We start from the raw sequence: 20385 nt of genomic DNA, 5'->3' as shown, positions 1-20385 counted from the left end.
GAAGCTACCAACCTGTCAGCCTCATCTCTGTGCCAGGGAAGATCATGAAGCAGATCCTCCTAGAAGCTGTGCTAAGGCACATGGAACAGAGGGAGGTGATGCAGGATAACCAGCATGACTTCATCAAAGGCAGATCCTGACTGACTAACCAGTGGCTATGTATGATGGCATTAAATGAGTCAGTGAACAAGGGAAGAGTTACAAATGTCATCTATATGGACTTCAGTAAGGTCTTTGACACAGTTCCCCATAACATCCATCTCTCCAAATTGGAAAGATATGGATTTGACCAGTGGACTGCTTGATAGATGAGGAACTGAGGAATCTCAGTTCTGAGATCGTACCCAAAGAGTGGTTGTCAATGGCTCAATGTCTGGATGGAGATCAGTGATGAGCGGTGTCCCTCGGTGGTCATTAGTGAGACAGGTGCTCCTTAACATCTTCATCAGTGACACTGACAGTGGGATTGAGTGTGCTCTCAGCCAGTTTGCAGATAACACCAAGCTGTGTGGTGCAGTCAAGCTGCGAGAGTTCAAGGAAGGCTTAGGCAGTGCTCTCAGACACAGCATTTGGATTTTGGGTGATCCTGTGTGGAGGCAGGAATTGGACTCAGTGATCCCTGTAGGTCCCTTCCAACTTGGGATTCTATATCTCAGCCGATACTTGGCCTGTGCAAAGCTCCATGTTATCTCTGCTGTCTAAAGCAGCTTCTCAGATACTTCAACTCCTTCAGCAAATCCCTGTCGTTTGACTGCAAAGCCATCTTCAGACTGGCAGGAAGTGCATTCCTGTGATTTGGCTTTATTGAGGGACTGCCCATTTCCTCTTAGGAAATAAGCTATATAAACCCAAAACTTAATGAATTTCTTCTCGGACTTAAAATTTGCTGAACTGATGGAGGGTTTGGGGAGGGTTTGTAAGTAGTGAGATGTTTCTGGGTACAATATAGATACAGTTAAAGTAAATGAAACAAGGATTCTGTGCAAGTAGCTTATAAAACCCAGGAGCCTGTTATCACAAAGGCTGTGGTTCACATCTCAATCCAATTAAGATAATTACACTCTCAGGAACAGCACAGGAGCAACCTAGAATAAAAGGCACCGAATGCTCAGTGGTTGTTGATCAAGAGAAGGATCACATGAGTTCAAAAGCTGTTTGTATGAGTTCATACATGTTTCCACTCTTGCAGTGCAAGGCTGAGTACCTCTGGCTTCCATTCAGCATAACCCAAGGCAGTTAACTAATGGAAGTAGAGACAGGTATGACAAGAATAGTACAAAGAGGAGGTAGAAGGGCTGAAGAAAGCTGAACAGATGAAACACATCTAACTTCAGAAATACATGACCTTATAATGGTCTGTACTGCATTCAGGGGAGTATCTAAAAGGATAATTTTGGCTACAACTTTTGTAACGTTCTAAAGATAGTATTTTCTCAAGCTTTAATTGTAGACTTCATCTTGGGAACAATTAGTCCTGTGCTGTACACGGTAAGGTTCCAAAAGTAATTTTGGAGCATATTCCAACCTTGCCCAGTTGAACACATTTCATAATGGGATGCCCAAAGCTGTTGTTTCCCAGGTCTAAATGCCTTGATACAGTTAGGTAGGCAATTAGGTAATAATGGCAGAATTAATCCCTGAATGCACTCTCACTTGAAGGCCCACTGAACAATGCATGCCTTCAGCAGAAAGCAGCAAAAAGAAAAACAAAGAGGGGAGGAGATAACCCAATACATAACTAGGATATATTAGGATTTTCAAGCAAATTATTTCTTCAGAACAAAGCTGCTTTTCACGTCTTGTATCTGTAGAGTTGATCTAACGTTCATTTGCTGCAAGCAGCTGTTTTAAACCTTTACCAAAACTAATAAATATAGAACAATATTTAAAAGTGAAGGTACTTTCCATGTTCATAGCAGGTTAAATGATACTTCGCAAGTTTCAGAATTCCAAAGGAACACTCTTTTCCTGCAGAAGTGCACAGCTTGATGTATTTAAGTAACTCAGATCTCTAAGTGTGAAAAGAAGCCTTAACAGTGCCAGCAATGCAAGGCATATATAGAATCATAGAATAGCCAAGGTTGGAAAAGACCCACAGGATCACCCAGTCCAACCATCCACCCATCACCAATAGCTCTCATTAAACCATGTCCCTCAACACAGCGTCCAAACGTTCCTTGAACGCCTCCAGGGACAGTGACTCCACCACCTCCCTATAGTATATATAGCATTGTTGTATAATACTATATATATAGTAATACAGTATTGTCTCAACTATTAAAAATACATTCAAATACATTAAATAAGCCCATATCTATTGACTTCCAAACCCCTTTTAATCGCTAGGTACTCTCTGGTGATTTTGCTAACATGCACTGCAGACTATCCCTATTAGCTGCTACTAAAACAAGCACAGCAAGAAAAATGCAGACTTGCACATAGCTGGAACAAGTTATTTACGTAGGCGTAGCAAAGCTTGACCATTATTGACTAATTCCAAAGACGTGCTTTACGATGTTAACTCAGCTAGTACTTACTCAGCTTAAGTATCACGTTACTTGGGATTTCTGCTGTACAACACGTACACCCTAATGCACTGATGCATTTAGCTGTCTGTCTCACTGATCAATGCAGACCTCTTGCATCAGTGCAAGAAACCCCTGTGGCCCATTATCAGGTGTAGCAGAGGGGCCGTGGGATTGCTGGCAGCCACAGGGGAACCTCAGTTCTGCAGGACAGGACTCTTAGAAGCTGTAGCACCTGGTCGAAGAAGCAGGGGAGACTCGAGGCCGCTTCTTCAGCTACTCAGGTGGCAGTGAAACAGCCCTCGACCCGGCCCGACTTCTTAACCACGCACTGCTCAATTTCAGTTGCCAACACCACCGGCACAGGAGGCGGGGATCTGCCTTAAACCCCTCCCTCCTCTCCGCCCTCCGCCGCACCATTGGTTGATGCGGGGCGGGGCGGTGCTCACGGTTGCCGAAGCAGGAAGCGGTGGGGCCGGGCTGAGCCGTACCAGGCAGGGCGGTGCCCGCGGCGGCTTCAGCCCAGGGCTGCACCGAGTAGGGCAGAGCCCGGGGAACTCGCTGGGGGCAGCCGGGGAGCGTCGGGCTGTGCGAGTGGAGAGGAGCGGCTCGTCTCGGTTCGGTTCTCTTGTCGCTGTCACAGAGCGGCCCCCGGCTCCGCCCGCCGCCGCCACCGGGAGAGCCGTGCGGGCGGCGGGGGCGGCCTGACATGAGATCATCGCCGGCGGCGGCAGCAGCATGGCCTCTGCCGGGAGCGGCGGCCGCGCCGCACCGCGGGACGAGGAGGCCAACGGCGAGCCGGACCGCTCCTTGCAGCTGATGCTGCGGGCGATAGCGGAGGAGCGCAGCCGCACCGGCCTCCGCCACGAGATCAGCGGCCTCGGTGAGGGGCGGCGGCGGCCGGAGCGGGAGCGGGCAGCGGGCGGCAGCGGGCCGGAGGGCCGGAGGGCCACGGGGCCGCGCCTCGGCTCGCGTTCCTCCGTTGTCTGGCGTTATTGGACCGGCGGCCGGAATTACTGGGAGCAGAAAGTGCGTGTCGCGTGTTTGCGGTACGGACGCTTGTCGCTCTCGCCACCCACCGGGTGGTCCCGGTGGGTTTTTCTCTGCGCCCGGCGTGCTGCCCCGCGCTGCCGCCGCGCTGTGGGAGTCGGGGCGTGTACCGCGGGCTCGGGCAGCGCATCGCGGTGAGGGTCCCTCCCGGCTCTCCAGTGGGCTTACCTCCTAACGTGCGACGAGTGTGACGTCTGCTCAGGTGTTTGCTAAGCCCCCGTTGCAGAACGGGAGCTGGGAGTTGTGCTCCAGTTGACTTGAGGTGACACTGGTACTACAGCTGCCTTAGCCAAGAGCCTTTGGGCCGGGAACCTCTGCCAGCTTGGGTAATGAATAGAAATCACTCGTGATGTGCAACTGAGAGATCGCAGGCACAGAAGGCTCTGATGTGAGCACTGATTTTTGCATTGTTCAGAACTGCTGCATGCACTGTGCTGGAAGGGATGCGTGCTTAGGAGTCCCTGCAGGGTCAGGGCTTTAAATTAGGAACAATGAAGTGAAACTGTTGTTACTTCTTCCATGTGGCCTTTATTAGTGGCTCATCCTTCCACTCCTTGCTTACAGCTTCCCAGCCATCTCTGTCTCCAGGTCTTCTGTCAAGACTCAAAGTTTGACTTGGATTTCACTGGTTTCTGTGGTGCAGGTTGGTGTGGGGAAACCGTGCTGGTTCTCCTTCTGTCCCTAGTGTACCAGTTCAGCCCCCAGTGCTCACTGGGGGGTCTTCACAGGGATGGGTGGGCTCTCTCCATGTTTCTACCTTGCCTATAACAAAAGCTTCTTCAAATAAAAAGAAATGAGTCTTTCTCATTTCTTTGTGCTTTTTCTAATGGCGTTGTGTCTCTGGGTTGAACTGGAGTATAGGAGTGTTACGGCCAAATAAAGCCTTGTGGCAAAGAAAACGTAAATGAAAGGGGGAAAACAGTACAAACAACAACAGCAAAAAAGCCAATTGTCTGTGATATTGCATTCATGGAAAACTTGTTGCCATCGCATGTTTGGCCATATCAAGTTTGAGTGAAAACAAAAGCTTGCAGGAATAGAAATACTACCGCTACTTTCTTTTAGTGAAATTGGCTGGTTATAACATAAGTCTGCTTCTTTGCTGCTTGTATTTGAATGTATACCTGCAGCAGCTCATGTTACAGCATTGCTTTGGGACAGCCATGCGAGCCATGGGATGGTATTGCACCTTTAAAACCCCTTTTACGTCCTGGCAGAGAGATGTAAGAAAAACTCCAGAGGAATGGCTGAGCTCCTTACACCGAGGTTAATTCTGGCTGTGAAGGGTCTCCTGCGTGTGGCTGTGCCTGTTTGAAACTAGGTCATATGTCAGCATAGGAGTGCCTTGGGTATTCAGTTTTTACATCTAGCCGAGCTCCAGCTGCAAATGCTGCTGTTTGCCAGTCTGTAGCTGCTATACCTTGCCCACCAGCATGTCCTGCCAGCAGGGGAGTGCTGACATACCAAGTGGGACTGCTGTCAGGATGAGGTTGCAATATGAACATTTAAGTTGTCACATCTGAAACAGCCAGCCTAGAAGATGGTAACGCTGACCTTGGGCAAGTCCCATGCCTGGCTGCAGGACAAGCATAGCTGCAGCTGGTTTTAAGATGGTGGTTTGTCTTCTCATAATGGCCAAATCCTTTCCAGCGGTGTTAGGAGTCATAGTAGACTCAATCTGCTGTGAGTTTGTCTTGAGTGCTCTTAAAGTCAGCTGTCGAAGGCTTTGATCCTGTTAAACTGCAGGTTTTTCTGACTGTTGTTAACCCCTCTGTGGTAAATGGAACTCAGTGGGTCAAATTTGTGAAGCTTTTTTCCTGTTGTATTTTTTTTTTTTTTAAGTTATCCCATGCTCCCTAATTTAAAGGAGAGACTGCTATTTTTGCTGATGCTGGGTTTCTGTGAGAGGAAGTGCTTTACTTCGACTATCGCATCAGCAGTTAGACAAGTGTTGTCCAAAAATGTAAATCCCCTCATATGGGATTTTCCTAATTTTCCTCTTTGTGTAATGTAGAAAATACATCAAACCTGCTGGCATCACGCTTCAGAATAATGACTCATATGTGACTCTGTACCAGGCTGCTTAATGAGAATGATGATGCCACTATGAGACGTTTCAGCTGCATGTCAGTGTCATCCAGCTGTGCAGAGTATTGCACTCAAAGCTAGCTCTGAAGTGCAGTTTGGTACTGCATTTCACTGTCAAAGTAGTTCTTACTTAGGGGGATGATAAGATTGCTTTATGTCCTTTATAAGAAAGCTTTAGATGCCTACAGGTTCTATATAATCCTAGTTAATTGGGTGGCGGTGAGTACTGCGCTCTTCATTTTAGGACCTACTTGATAAAACATAAATAATGTGAGCTGGAGACTTCTCAACTGCTGCTCTTCTGTTGGGAATCCCTTCTTGTGCTGTACTTGCTCTCAACAGTGTTGTGTATAAAGCTCTGAAGTTAATTTTTGGCTAAAGCCCTGACCTGGTAGAGTTTAGGTTAAATCTGAAGCTATTGTGTAGTGTTGTCAGATGCCTAACTTCTCTGTCTTTCATCCCTTCAGGGATGAGTTGCCCTGTCATCAGTGCAGCCTAATGTTCTTGGGTGGAGGTGTGACTTGCTACCTACTAGACCTTGTAATTAGTAAGAAAAGAAAAAGTTAGGTCTGAATACTGTCTTGAACTGTAGCTGATTGGTGGCATGTATAACCAGATGAAAGTCTTGAGGCAGCTGGCTCGGGACTAAACCAGCTGTCCAAAATTGCTGTCACTAGGCACTGGTGACAGCAGCTGTAGTGGTTACAGGTGCTGGCTGAGAGGCCAGACCTTGCAGAAGGCCTGATAGTTTTATCACTAATTAAATGTTCCCTTTGGCTTCTTGTTTGCGGAGGAGATGCTCTTTTGTTTCTCTGGACCTTGATAAGAGGGGGGGGGCAGGGGGATGCATGCTTGGCAGAGGGTCAGCAGAAAGAGGAATCTTTTTCCCTACAGCCTGGGGACTATGTGAACTCGTTTGTGCAGCAGTGATCTTCAGAGCCTGTTGCGTGAATAAAGGCAAGGGAATGATTCATGTGTCAAATGATCGTGATGAATAAATAAATCTTGGAAATAAGTAGGTCTCAAACCTTCGTGAGAGAAGGGAAGGCGAGGTGGCATATACTAAGTGTTTATGGACACTGTGAAAATATGATTGGAACGTGAAGACCTGAGTGGGAAAATGTGAGCAAAAGAGTTAAGGACAGCAAAACAAATGTTTGGAAAGCAAACTGGGTTAAAATAAGAATTGAGGAGAACGACAAATAATTAGGACTTGAAATATTAAAATCAGACTTGCACAGAGTGGTAATAATGTTAATTAAATTATAATATTCACAAAGAATACATTTGCTTCTGAAACTCTGAAGAAAATATAACCACTGAGTAGGTGGAAGGATCTGCTGAGGGTTTTGCTAAGCTAGTTTGACAGGAGTAACTTGGATGTAGAAAGAAAATATATTCTTCATGTTTGTTCGTGGAGTTGGCTCGGTGATTGGTTCAGTCAAAGGTGAGGGACTAGAAAAGCTGGAAAGCTTTGTTTTCTCTTGAACTGTGAGTAACAAGAAGGTCTGTAAATCACTTTTGCCCTTCTTAGAGCTTGAGGAGCATATACAAGCAGTCAAATTCACTACCTTACAGATAAAATCATAGAATCGACAAGGTTGGAAAAGACCTCACAGATGATCCAGTCCAAGTGTCCACCTATTACCAATGTTGTTTGCTAAACCGTGTCCCTCAGTACAACATCTAAACATTTCTTGAGCACCTCCAGAGTCGGTGACTTCACCACCTCCCTGGGCAGCTTGTTCCACTGCCTGACTACTCTCTTGCAGAAGAACTATTTAGTAATGACCAACCTGAATCTCCCCTGCTGCAACTTGAAGCCATTCCTTCTAATCCTATTGCTAGTTACATGGGAGAAGAGGTTGACCTGCATCTCACCACGTCCTGAAGCTGTCAGCTTCTCCAGGAGAATACTGTGGGAGACAGTATTGAAGGCTTTGTTGAAGTTTAGTTTGACTTTGTCAACAGCCTTTCCCTCATCCACTAGGTGGGTCACTCGATCACAGAAGCAGATCAGGTTGGTCAAGCAGGACCCGCCTTTCATGAGCCCATGCTACCTAGGCCTGATCCCCTGGTTGTCCTGTACATGCCATGTCATCTCCCTCAGGATGATCTGCTCTATAAGCTTCCCTGGCACTGAGGTCAGGTTGATGGGCCTGTAGATACCAGATCCTCCTTATGACCTTTCTTGTTAGATGGGAGTCATGTTGGCAAGCCTTCAATCCTCTGGGACCTCTCCAGTTGACCGGGAATACTGTTAGATGATGGAAAGTGGCTTGGTAATCACCTTCACCAGCACCCTTGGGTGGATCCCATCTGGCCCCATGGACTTGAGGCAGTCTAGGTGGAGTAGCAGGTCTCTAACTGTTTCCACCTGAATCCTGGGGGGTTTCTTTTGCTCCTTATCCTTAGGGTGCTCTACCCCCTGACCTGGAAGTCTGGGATAACTGGTCTAACGTTTAAAGACAGATGTAAAGAAGGCACTGAGAACCTTAGCCTTTTCCTTATCCGCAGTGATCACGTTCCCCACCACATCCAGTAGAGGATGGAGATTTTCCTTAGCCCTCCACTTACTGTTAATGTATTTGTAAAAATGTTTTTTTTGTTTTCTTTTATCCCAGTGGCCAAGCTGAGTTCAAGCTGGGCTTTTGCCTTTCTAAGTTTCTCCCTGCACATCCCATCAACTTTGTACTCTTCCCGTGTTGCCTGTCCCTTCATCCACAGAAGGTAGATTCATTTTCTCCTGGAGCCTCAGGAAGAGCTCCCTGTTCATCCATGTTGGTCTTTTTCCCCATCAGTTCATCTTGTGGCACAAGGGGATAGCCTGTTCTTTGCCTTCAAAACTTCACACAACTTCTGCCAGCTGTTTGTACAACACCTCATCTGTCTCTTCATCCTGATTAGACAGTCTATAACAGCCCCCCACCAGGATGTCCACCTTGTTGGCCCTCCTCCTGATCCTTACCCAAAAAGATTCAACCTTATCATTCACAGCCCCAACTCAACATCAGAACTCTCTCTAACATAGCCACACCACCACCCCTCCTTCCTTGCCTATCCCTTCTGAAGAGCTCATACCCATCCATTCCAGTGGATACAATCCTCTGTAATGAGTTTAATATACCTATGTTTCTAAATTGATTTTCATTTTACGCGAACGCGTTCAGATTTTTTTTAGTTTGAAATCATCTTTTATAGTACCTCAATATTTGTACAAATTCCTTTATCCTATTTATAAAACATTTTGCAGCTAATACATGTGAAATGTTCAAGAAAGGATGAATATTCAAATTCTGAAAAAGGGTGCTTATGTAAGTAATTTATAAATAGTACAATTAAAAAAAAAATGTTCATAGAGCAGCTTCCTAATGAGTAAAAATAAGACAGTGTTCCAGCCAAGGAGAAATGTGTATTTCCTTCTAGGAAAGGTTCTAGAAAGTAAAATGCAAAGCAAGATTAAAATAGGTTATTTCAATTTGAGCTGAGGTAGGTGGTTTGATTTAACTAGCTTACCTTGGGTATTGAATCTCAGGTTTACTTTGAAGAAAGTTGAGCAAACTGCAAATAAATTCCAAGGATTTATTTTTTTCCTCTTGAAGAGAAAGGCAGGGTAGCCAAGAGGGTGATTGGGCACTCAAATTGACTTCCCAGGGCAGTGGTCGTGGCTCCAAGCTGCTGGAGTTCAAGAAACATTTGGACAGCGCTCTCATACACACAATTTGATTTTGTGTGGGCCTGTGTGGAGCCAGGAGTTGGACTTGGTGATCCTTGTGGATCCCTTCCAACCTGTGGTGGTCTATAATTTTTGTGATAATTTTAAAGCTACTTTCTTTTTTGTCTCATCTTGTTCTTATATGGAAAACTAGCTGGGTGAAACCTTTGAAGTCAAGCATGCCTGTATACATCTGATTTACAGTTAAGTGCTTTTACAGCATGGTACTGGAACCTGTGCTGGATCTGGCTCTGAGACCTCATGGCTTTGGTCATGGGTGGGAAGGGGTCTGTTTGTCCAGCAGCCCTGCGTACGGGACTGATAAAGTGAGGTATTTGCTCGATAGCTCCTGCGTGAGATCTTCTTCCTTTTGTCCCAGCAAAACACAGTGGAGAAGCAGCAGAAAGGAAGGGTCCTTTCTGACAGGGCTGTGCCACGTAGCTTGGTTTTTGTCGAGGTTGCGTTCTGTTGCTATCACAGAGCAGTAGGCTGTGATGTTTTTGCTGTGGTGTGCTGCTGTGCAGTGCTGGTAGGGTCTAAGGAGGGATATGAGACTTTAGCATTGGAAGTGGGAGACCTTGTGATGCTGGGATAGGCTTGTGTGGAATTATGGGCAGAGGCAAATAATGTTTAATATTGAAGGGTGAAGGGAAAATATCTGGTTCCAGAACAGACACAGAGATCTTGTGCCCCATGATCCAGTCCTGCCACGTGATCAAGCCCAGAATGTTTAGGTGTAACAGCTTAGGATCAAGTCTGTAACAGGTGTTTTCTCATCTGCTTTTTAATATGCCACCTTAGAATAGTCATATAAAACAGCTCCTGGACTGTCTGAGTGCTAATTACTTCTATTTGTTGTTACCAAATACTGTGCTGTGGAAAATGGCAGTCTAGGGTACAGCCCTAGGGCTGTGGTCCTCCAGGGTAAATACCTTTTTTACAGATTAATTTTTATTTTTTTACTGTCATTCATTAAAAATGTCACTTTGGTTGTTTATTAGAACCCTGCTCACACTTTTGTAGCTAATGGCCTTTCAGGCCTTCCATTACACACCAGTATTTTTAGGGGATTTGTAATTTGGCTTTGGAAGTTAGCTTCTGGCAGGAGCTTGACTGACATCATCCCAGATCAATAATAAAAAGATCACATTATATTATAGCTTTTACATATTTTCGAGCAGTTGGGTTATTTGTTTATTCTTTCTGTTTAGTGGAGGTGTTTAATGGGTTTTCTATGTCCTACAGAAGTATATACATCTTTGAATTATTAGAGACAGGCTGGAAATGCTGAAATATGGAGGCAGATCTTTAAAAAAACAAACAACAACAAAAAACCAACAGCAGTACTCAAACTACCCTCTAGATCACTGTTGCCCCAGTGAAATAAGTGGTTTAGATGGGCATGCCTTGTTTTAAAAACTTTTATAGATGTAGCTTTTGCTGATAACTATTTGATTTTGTTGTTCTAGCAGTATACGTATTAATCTTTAAAGGGATTATTGGTCATAAATTCATTCTGAAGTCTGCATTCTGTTTTGTTCTTTTAAGATGGATAGGAGGTCTTGGATTAAAATACATTCTGTCATTACTGTTCAGGATGGATCGAAGGATTTAACAGTGTATCTACTTGGATTCTTTCCAAAGAAACGAAAATTGAATTTCCTGGTGGGCAAAGTATGTGGTTCTCCCCACTCATCTTCTGTGTTTGGAATGAACTCATCAATAGAAAAACTCAGTGGATGCAAACTTTCCAGCAATTGAAATAGACTTTATTGCCTTAATCTGCATATCTGGAAAAGCAACCTCCTGCAATTAACTAGTTAATGCATGTTGCGTCTTGTTATTCTTGTAAATGGGAAGCTAAACAGTGTGCGGAAGGAGGGTTGCACTTTCTTTGCAGGATTCCAAATAATGAATTAATTACTTTCCTTCACGCAGTCAGAATTCAAAAAGGCCAGATAAATTATCATAGTGCCTCTTTATAGGAGTCCTGGTAGTCTGAGCATGCTTCAACAACAATATGTTGGAAGAACTTGGTAAGATGCAGCAGCTGTTCTGAGTAATTTTTTTCCCCTGAATCTTTAACCATTAAAGGTGTGAATACTACATGTAAGGAATGCGATCCTGTTATAGAAACAAAGTCTTAAAACAGAAGCTCTTGTCACTTGGTTTTGCCTGTTCTCTCTATCTGCTGACACTAAACAGAATTTGAACCCCGAAAGTAACAATAGTTTTATCTTTTTCTATAAACATGAAGATGGAATGAAAGCAGTAGAACTGTAATATTGTTAGGTTTTCCTTAAACATTTCATTAGGGTTTTTGAAGTCAAATCTTTGAAGTGAACGCTGAGCTTTGTGGGCAGAGAGCACACAGTTCTCTGCCATTAAAATAAATTCATTTTGGGGATGTGTATTTCGTTCCACTACAGAATTGTCCCTCATGTTAGGAACAATTTCAAAGTATGACGGGGAGTCTCCCTGTAAAACTTCTTTCCCTTCCCCTTTTCCTGGGACGTGGGACTGTGGATCCCTTCATCCCCTGTCAAAGAACTAGGCCAAACCAGGTTGAACCATGACAGATAGGTTTGAAGCCACCTTGTCTGTTGTACTGTCTGGTGCCCTTCATGGGAGATTGCGTCACTGGACTTGAGTCTTTCCCCTTTAACCGTAGTGTGCTCAGACTGACTGAGACTGCCCCTGGCATTGATGTTGATGTGTGGACGATGAAAATCTTTACAGATCAATCAAGACCTAGCTTTTTGTCAGCTACCGTATGGAAGAGAGAGGCCATATATCAGTAATTGCCAGAGGCTTCCTCCATGCCTGGATTCTCTATTTCGGGAGGTCTGCATTAAGCTAATGCTTCCACAAACAATTGTGCCTACGGTGTGTTGAGCTGTCTGGAGGATGGGCTGCACTCAGCCTTTGGGTGCTGAGTGGTACTTCTCTTGATCACGTGGATGTGGAAGAAGTGGTATTTTCTATTATCTCTATTTGGAAGTAATGAATGTGGAAGAGGTTGTTTTTTCAATTACCTTTATTTTGAAGTAACATAGATAGCTTTAGCTCTCATCTCTGTATGTCTAACTTGCAAGAAAATGAAAGGAAAAGTGTGCTGGGGCTTCTTGGGCCTGTCTCCCAGGGCTCCGTGGTCACCTTGGAATCTGGGAGGTAGATTAAAACAACAGTGAAGTTAGAGCTGTTCCTGCACTGTGAAGAGTTCTAGTTGCCTGTAGATGCTGAAACATCCTCATGGTGAGAGAAATTATTTGAAATGTCTTTATGGTATATTTTGCTAAGATACATAGAAGGTTTCACCAGAAATTTAGTTCTCTCCTTGTCTCCCTGTTCAGAGACTAAATAAAGAAATTGTTGAGTGTCTAGCAATGTTATATTTTCAATAAAGAGTATGTTTGCTTACCACCTTAAAGGACCTTGGGAGTTTTAAGTTAGCATAAATCTCAGTGCTCCATAGAATGCAGGGCAGTCAGCGTGATTTAAGTAATCAGTCTTAAGGAGATGAGTTTAATACTTCCTAAGCGTCACTCCTGCTTGACTATTGCCTGAACACATATTTTCCAAAACAAAGCAGCAGGCTTATTGTAGTATGTCCTGGAGATAAAGCTCTGTAAACCCAGCTAGCTTCCTAAATAATCATAATCCAGCCTTATGCATTTTGTAGGAATGCTTAATTTTTTCTTTCTTAGTTTTAATGAGAAGTTTAATTCTGCCTGTATAATAATGTGAATGGATGACCTGTGTTTTTCATAACAAGGGTGACTAAATTCTCTATAGTCAAAGTATCATGTGAATTGTTAGTAGGCCATGTTTTATATGAGTAAAGGGGAACTAACTTCATCCTCTTTGATCATTTGATACTAAAGGCACAGATTACTTTGTTTTGTTGTTTTTGGCCTGATTTGCCAAATATTCATATTAGAATGTGTTTCGTAGGCATTTTTTTTCCTTTCAGTTAAAATTGTAATAGATGTAAAGACGTGCATGATGTGCTTGGGGAGTTTCTCAAATGTTCTAGGATCAGAATAACAGCTATAATGTTTTTACTAATGTTCAACAGCTATAATATTGATTATATATGTATTTAATTGAAAACATTGACTGTGACAATCATAGGATGAATGTGGAAGGTTGATGCATTTAGTACTTGTTCCATGTTTGGCTGTTTGTGGCCGCTCCAAGAAGCTGATGAAATAAATGGTTCTAGGCCTAAAATAAAAGACAGGCAGAATTTGAGATCCAAAGTAAATTTTAAAATTTTGTTGTTTTACATAATAAGATTTCTAAGTATCTCCAATATAAAGAGATTGAAAGTTTTGGACTTACTAGGCCTTCCTTCTGGAGGCTCACTCCTGTTTTGCTCAAAGACCTTGTGGTTCGGGTTTGTAGTTGGTACTGGAAATGTAGACAATGCACTCTTAGCAGACTTGTGTACATTTCTGTAAACTGTGCTTCCCTCTGAAGGGCAGACTGCCCTACATGGTAGGATGGACAGGAGCAGTGTCTTCAATCAGCAATATTTTACTACTGGAAATGTTTTTCAGGCATTGCTGGGGAATAGAAGATGGCCGTCTATTTGATACTTGCCTGAGGCTTTGAGTCCTAAAGCATCATGAGATTTTCTATTATCTTTGTTTTTACCAGATATTTCCGATGCTGTGTAAGGAGGTGGAGGATTGAGTCATTCTCTAAACCAGAACCCAGTTGAAATGTAACTCAGAAGGTATGCCCAGAGAAAGAATATACCAACAATTAATGCAGAACTTCAGAGATCTGTATTCAGTGTCTGTGTTTCTATAGGTTTCTTGTAATTTTGGGCAAGTTGGTGACGCTCCTTGTGCTTGTATTTCTCATGTTATTGTGTAATAACAAGGCACTTCCTCAGAGGGAAAGCTCTCCTATGATTAACAACTTTTCTGATTTCTTGTGGACAAAGGATGGGTGGCATCTGAGCTCTCCCCATTACGCCAGAGGAGTGGAATAGTGTACCAACAGTGGAGTGCACCAGGGAAGGCATGGATCACCCAGCACGGATGGCCCTCTTTGATTCTGAGTAGTTTGTTAGGCAGAAAGGCAGAGCATGAAATGAATTGTAGATGCGCTCTTTTTTCTAGTTTCCTGGCAAGAAACTTTTAAAATGCTTCACAAATGTCTCTTCAGCAAAATGCTGTGGCAAATGCAGCAGTTAGTGTAATGCTCATCTTATACTTGGTTGCCACCGTCTCTTAAGCTTGAGGTTGAGGACATTTTCTAAAACTTACAGAACACAAAAGGGCAGGAGGCAGATGTGAATTTCTGGAACTGTATTTGGAACCTTCATGCATCTCTTCAGAAGTACTGTCTATGCTGCAGGGCTGCAATTGATTGGGTGAAGGACTATTAAGGTGTATATCCTTTACTAATGGCAGTTTAGAAAGGTAGTGAGCTGTGTAATTGAAATGCCATAGCAGGGTGTTTGTAATGTAACCATTGGCCAGTCATGGGAAAAAGCTGAAAATGACATTCCATCTTGTGCTGGGGAATTCTCTAGATGAGACCTGTCTTTCTCAACTCGCATGCACCTACTTGAGACCCTGCAACTGTCATGAGATAGAGGTGGTGATTTCTCAACAGATAGATGTTGCAGCTGCTCTTGGTTTTATAAACCAGTTTTTTAACCACTGTCAGTCTGGAGAGACTGGCTGTGTGCATTTGGAGGGAGATGTGATGGGTGGAAGAGGGACCCAGGGAGGGGGAGAGGGCAGGAGAAACAGAGCAAAATCATCTAACCATAGATATGCAATGGGGTCAGAGGGAAAATCGGTAAGTCCCTTAAATGTGTATTCCAGTACACTTGTGCAGGCCTCCTAGATCCATAGGAGTTTGTAGCTGAAGAAAAGTGACATGTTTGGAGGAGAAATCAGTGGTGATGCTGGTTAGCAATGGAAAAGGATGTTTTTAGCAGCTCATATGTTAACTGCAGGTTAAACCTCAATTAATTAAACCTAATAGTATCTTTGTAATAGTTGCTGTCTGTCTTATTGTACGGTGCTGTCTTTAGGGCAGTTAATATTTTGAGTTCTTTCTGATGAGAGCTAGTATGCCATTGATGTTACCAAAATTCCTCCTATTTTTTTTCTTCCCCTTTCTGTCTTTTAGCCAATAACAACTTTTTCAGAAATACAAATTCTCTTCCTTCTCTAAACTGGTCATCTTATGTATATCAAACAGGTTGGCGTTTTTTTTTTTTTTTCTTTTTGCTTTTACATCTTGACCACAAGATGGATAAAAGTGTTGATCATCAGCTTCTGGAAGCAAGTAGACTTGTGGTTGGGAATGGAAGTGAGAATTGCAGCTTCCAGTGTGAAACTGCTAAACACTCTCTCAGCTGCTACCAGTGCATGATCAGTGTAGGAAATCTGTTTCCCTATAAGTTGTTGTCGTAGCAATTGTTCTTCGCTTCTTCCTTGCTAGCATGATGCTAGCTAGAAGCATGCAGCAGGGAGAAGATGTGAGAGAATATATGTACATGCAAACTCTGGGTAGTTTTGTAAGGCTAGAGCTCTGCTGAAAACTGCTTTCCTGGTCTTATCACATCAACAATAGTCTGTTAGTGCTTTGACTGTAATGTTTATTAATTATGAAAATAGAGATGCTAGATGCCATAAACTCACAGGACTGGCAATGTTCAGCTGGCTGGCATGACTGAGTTGGCAGAGAACAAGAATGCTGTGTATATATAACATAGAATTTGTTTGTCCTGCTGTAGACAGGCTTCTGCCAACATGCTTTGTGAGTCATCAAACGATGCCCCCTGAGTTGGAGTCTTGGGAAATTTGGGTCTGTTGTTAGCAGATACTGGGAGCAGCAGTAGGACACATGTAGACACTTGTCCCTCTTCCACTGGGATTGAAGTGATTGCATCCAGTGGAGTTGAGATTACTTCTGCTCAAGGAGGAGAGCTACACCTACAGAAATTTTCCACAGCTGTGTCAGCTGGGACATGGAAATGCTTTCTCCATTATTTCTTATGTGAAAAGACAAAGTAGTTGAATCCTCTGATGTTATCCTAATGAATAAATTAAATGAGAGCAAGCTGTAGAAGCAGTGCTTCAATCCCTGCTGGAGTTGGTGGAAACTTATACCCTGGAGTGAGTGAGGTTTGTATGCAGCTTCTGAAGAAGGTTCAGGTTACTTCCAGTGATTTCACAGCATCTGATAGTTGCCAGTTGGAGTAGGTCAGGTAAATCTTAGCTGTTTGTTGGAGACTGAACCATTACATGATGCATGTGATGACTATTGGATGAAAAGGCATTTATTACTTCTGTGCATTGAAGTTTACTAGCAGATAACTGTGTCCTACCAATTGTGTTGACATTTGCTATGATTACATATTTAAAGTAAGCTAGCAGATCTCTTTAACAGGCTGTCTTCGTTTGATAATTAATAATGACATTATTTCTTTCTAAATTTAACTTCTAAGATTGCTGTGTCTCAATATTTCTCAAAGAACTTACAGTTCAGTTTGGATTCCACACTTTCAAAGGGAGTTTTGTAAGTGCTGCAGAGTAGTTTATACTTTGAAATTCTATTACCTTTGATTCCCCATTAACTAAAATGTTTTTCACAGTGGATGCAGTAATAGAATAGAGAAAACTGTTAGAAGAGGGTATGAACTTCAAGAATACCATTTACAGGTGTTTTGGTTTTTTTTTTAGAGGAGGTTGTGTTTGTGTTGTCAGCCGTCATCATATGCAGCAGTAATGTGCAGTTAGAGAATATGGAGTATATGCAAATGGAAATGGAAAACTGAGAAATGAGAAATGTGGGTAAGAGAAAGGCCCCCCTCCTGAATAATCTATAAACCATCCCAAGGAAAATAAAGGAGAGACTTACAGTGCCTGGGATCCAAACTCTTAATGTTTTTGTGTGGGTAACAGTTGTTTTCTTTTGTTATTATCATTACTTACTTGAAATGAAGTAACAAAGAAGCATGGTTTTTTTTGGTGGTGTTTTCTTTTTTTGTTGTTGTTGTTACAGCTCTTTGTGGGAGTTGTTCTGCTGTTCTACTATCCTCCCCATAGGAATGTGACCTAGAAATGGCAGTTAAGTCTGTGAAGAAACTTCTTTTTTGTTGTGTATTATCCCCTTTTGTGTTTGCTTTAGGTACATCTGTAATGTATACTCAAGATAGCTTCTGCGAATTGCTTTTCTCTTGGGTGTGAAATTCAATAAAACAGAAAATAGCCAAAACGAACGGTCTGAATCCAGAAGCAGTCAGTTGTAAATGCCCTGAAGATTAATGGTGCAACTGAGAAATGTGTGGGTAGATTGCTCTTCAGCTCTGTGGATGTTCCTCAAGTGGATGGAATTGTTTAAGTTATTGGTAGTTGTCTTTTATGATTTCAGTATAGCTCAACATTTACTGTTTTCATTTTCTTGCCTCTTGCTTTGGACTATCTTTCCCCTTTATGTTATGTCTTACTAATGAGAGGTAGTCCAACAAAGAGTTGGATTGAATTTCCACACTGCAAAGTTGTGTGGCTTCATACTGTAGTTGTATATGAAATTTTGCTTGTGAGGGCTACATTTCACTCTCATCAAAACTTGTTAATGTATTTTCTTGTGCAAGAGCAAATTTGAAATCTTAAGCATTGTTCATGACTGAGTGAGGGTCAACGCTGTAACTTCTGTCATGTTTTGCCAGTGCACATAAAGAAGTAGTTCTAGACAACTGATGACAATCATGCTTACAGCTGGTGTCAAAGTAGGTCTCCACTATCTTACCTGTTTCCACCGATGCTCTTAGGTTTATCTTTGCTTATGCTACTTTGGATTTGCCATCTAGAAAAATTAGGACTTTCATTTCTTAGTAAGAATAAGGAATAGCTTAAAACTTGATTATTATTTTTTTTATATAATTTTATGTTCTTGTCTGTCTCAGTGAAGGGATGAAAATATGGCCTCTGTCCTGACAGATGGAGTAGAGTCATACAGGGCTGTGAATAGAATTATACTCAAACCACAGTGAGTGTGTGGCAAGGGAGGAGACAACCCTCTTCTGGGGGTTTTTGACCTAAGACTTTTTCTGGAATATTAGCTTTTTTTGAGTAAATCTCTGATTCAGGTGAAGAGAGATGTACTGCATTCAGTTTCTCTGTTAACATGCTTATGAGGTTCATTTTAATCATTAACGATTCTTTTTTTTTTTCCCAAACACTTTTTTTTTTTTCTGCAAAGGGTGCATTTTGGAGTAATATTATGCAAGCAATTCTGTAAGTGAGCAAATACCGGATTTCATGCATTCCATATAAAACAGGGCCATTTGGGAACACTTAACTTAGATACCAAATGTATAAATGAGCTCCTCTGAAGTGGTCAGGTGCTATAGCTGTTCTGATCTTATTCTTTTCCCCACAATTTTATCATCTTTTGGCTGGAGGCTTCTCTCATCATTTATTTGTGCACTTCCCTAACCCCTCTCCATTTTGCTACTTGTACTAAATTAAATGTTGCTAACAGACCATTTGGTTCCTGGGTAATTAAGCCCCTCTCTTCACTTTGTCCTGTGTAAGTTTTCAAAGCCAGAACCTCTCTCATTGCTTCTGTCTTCCTTTCAGCCTTTGCTAGGTAAGTTAAAGCTATCCTGAAGTACTGCATTATTTGGTTGTTGAACATCTGCTGAGACCTTTCTTTACCCAAACTGAATGCTGTGGGATTTGTCCTTGTCTGAGGATTTTCTTTGTCGTTTTCCTTCCCCTTCCAAAAGTCTTTCAGTCCAGTAGTCATATTGGAGCTAAATTAAGTACAGAAGGGGAGACTTACAGTAATGGTTGCTATATTCTTGTACCACTACTAATGTGTTAAGGAGAGTGCATGGTGGTAGACGATAAATCTGGAAGCTGTAGTTTGGTATTTTTCTGTCGAGGTTCATGGAAAGGAAGCAGTTTGTTACCTGTTTAAACAGTAGGAGCTGACAGGAAAAGGTAGGTAAAGAAATTGTAGGCATTAAATATGGTAGTAGGATAGCAAGATCAACTATTTGAACAGAAACATTTGAAAATAATGAGCAACCTTCAAGACAGTACCTGAAGTGTGAAATTTATGTGGGATTTTTTCTAATAACAAACTAAAGGAACAATTAGGACAAACTCTAGAAAAAATCTCTGGAAATGAAAGTAATGCCTAGTTACACATTACATAGGTAGGACTAGGTGCCAGAACCATGTTGAAACAGTTTCAGACAAAACAAATAGAATAAATCTACCGCTGTTCTTTCTGTTGTTTGCTGCAAGTGTCTCTTCTGATACTGTAAATGCATCAGAAATAATTAAGCAAGCTAAATGTCCGCTGGCTGCTGGTGTGGTACGGAGACAGACAAAAGCAGTTGCAGTGAGAAATGGTGCCCAGATTGAGGCACTGATTCTGTCATTGCTTGTCCTGTTTTCCATTATTTAATTAGGAGGTGCAGAGAGGGGCACAAAATAGGTTACAGAAATGCTATGATTGCATCTATTAGCATCACTGTGTTAGATGAGCACTGGCCCATCCTTGGAGGCATCAAGGCCAGGGCAACCTGGTGAGTGGCTTGTCCCTCCAGTTATCTCTGCATTGTGAGGGGCAGCTTGTGTATGACAAAGAATGACACATCTGGTGAAAGATGACTCATCCACATCAAAAACCCCAAATCTACTAGTTGCGAATGAGTTCTCCCTTTACATTGAAAACTTAGAATGTTCAGAAAAAATAGATTTTGGAGTTAGTTTTTTAATTACATGAATTAATGTTAGTTTTGCCAGTGTTGAATGTGTTGTAATATCTCAGTAGCCCTAATCCCAAGGATGTGCAAAGTACTTGTGCTTCTTGAGGGGGATCTCTAAGTTCTGTGTTATCTTCTGCACGTGTGCCTTGACATGTCCAGACAGACCTGCTATGGTGGTGTTTGAGCCTTAAAAGCTGAACTGTTATTACTGGCCAGAGGAAAGTTGGAGTACTCTTGAAAATACTTTT

At 42.5% G+C, this 20385-nt stretch overlaps 1 protein-coding gene across 3 annotated transcripts in view; it reads left to right on the top strand.

Moving 5' to 3' along the window:
• The first annotated feature begins 2981 nt into the window (after positions 1–2981).
• The window catches only part of KIAA0930 (uncharacterized protein KIAA0930 homolog), a 67913-nt gene continuing 50509 nt past the window's right edge, over positions 2982–20385 (top strand). For 2 of the 3 annotated variants that reach the window (XM_025142307.3, XM_416465.8), the window contains exon 1: positions 2982–3408. In XM_025142307.3, coding sequence (XP_024998075.1) covers positions 3264–3408 — 145 coding nt within the window. In that variant the 5' untranslated portion in view covers positions 2982–3263. Of the gene's footprint in view, positions 3409–14040; positions 14120–20385 lie in introns of all 3 variants that reach the window. The other variant, XM_046943912.1, reaches the window with a different exon arrangement.

The sequence above is a fragment of the Gallus gallus genome, chromosome 1, assembly GCF_016699485.2.
Source record: "Gallus gallus isolate bGalGal1 chromosome 1, bGalGal1.mat.broiler.GRCg7b, whole genome shotgun sequence".
Classification (NCBI taxonomy): domain Eukaryota; kingdom Metazoa; phylum Chordata; class Aves; order Galliformes; family Phasianidae; genus Gallus; species Gallus gallus.
The sequence above is the reverse complement of the archived record's forward strand: the minus strand, read 5'-3'. Positions and strand labels throughout refer to the sequence as shown.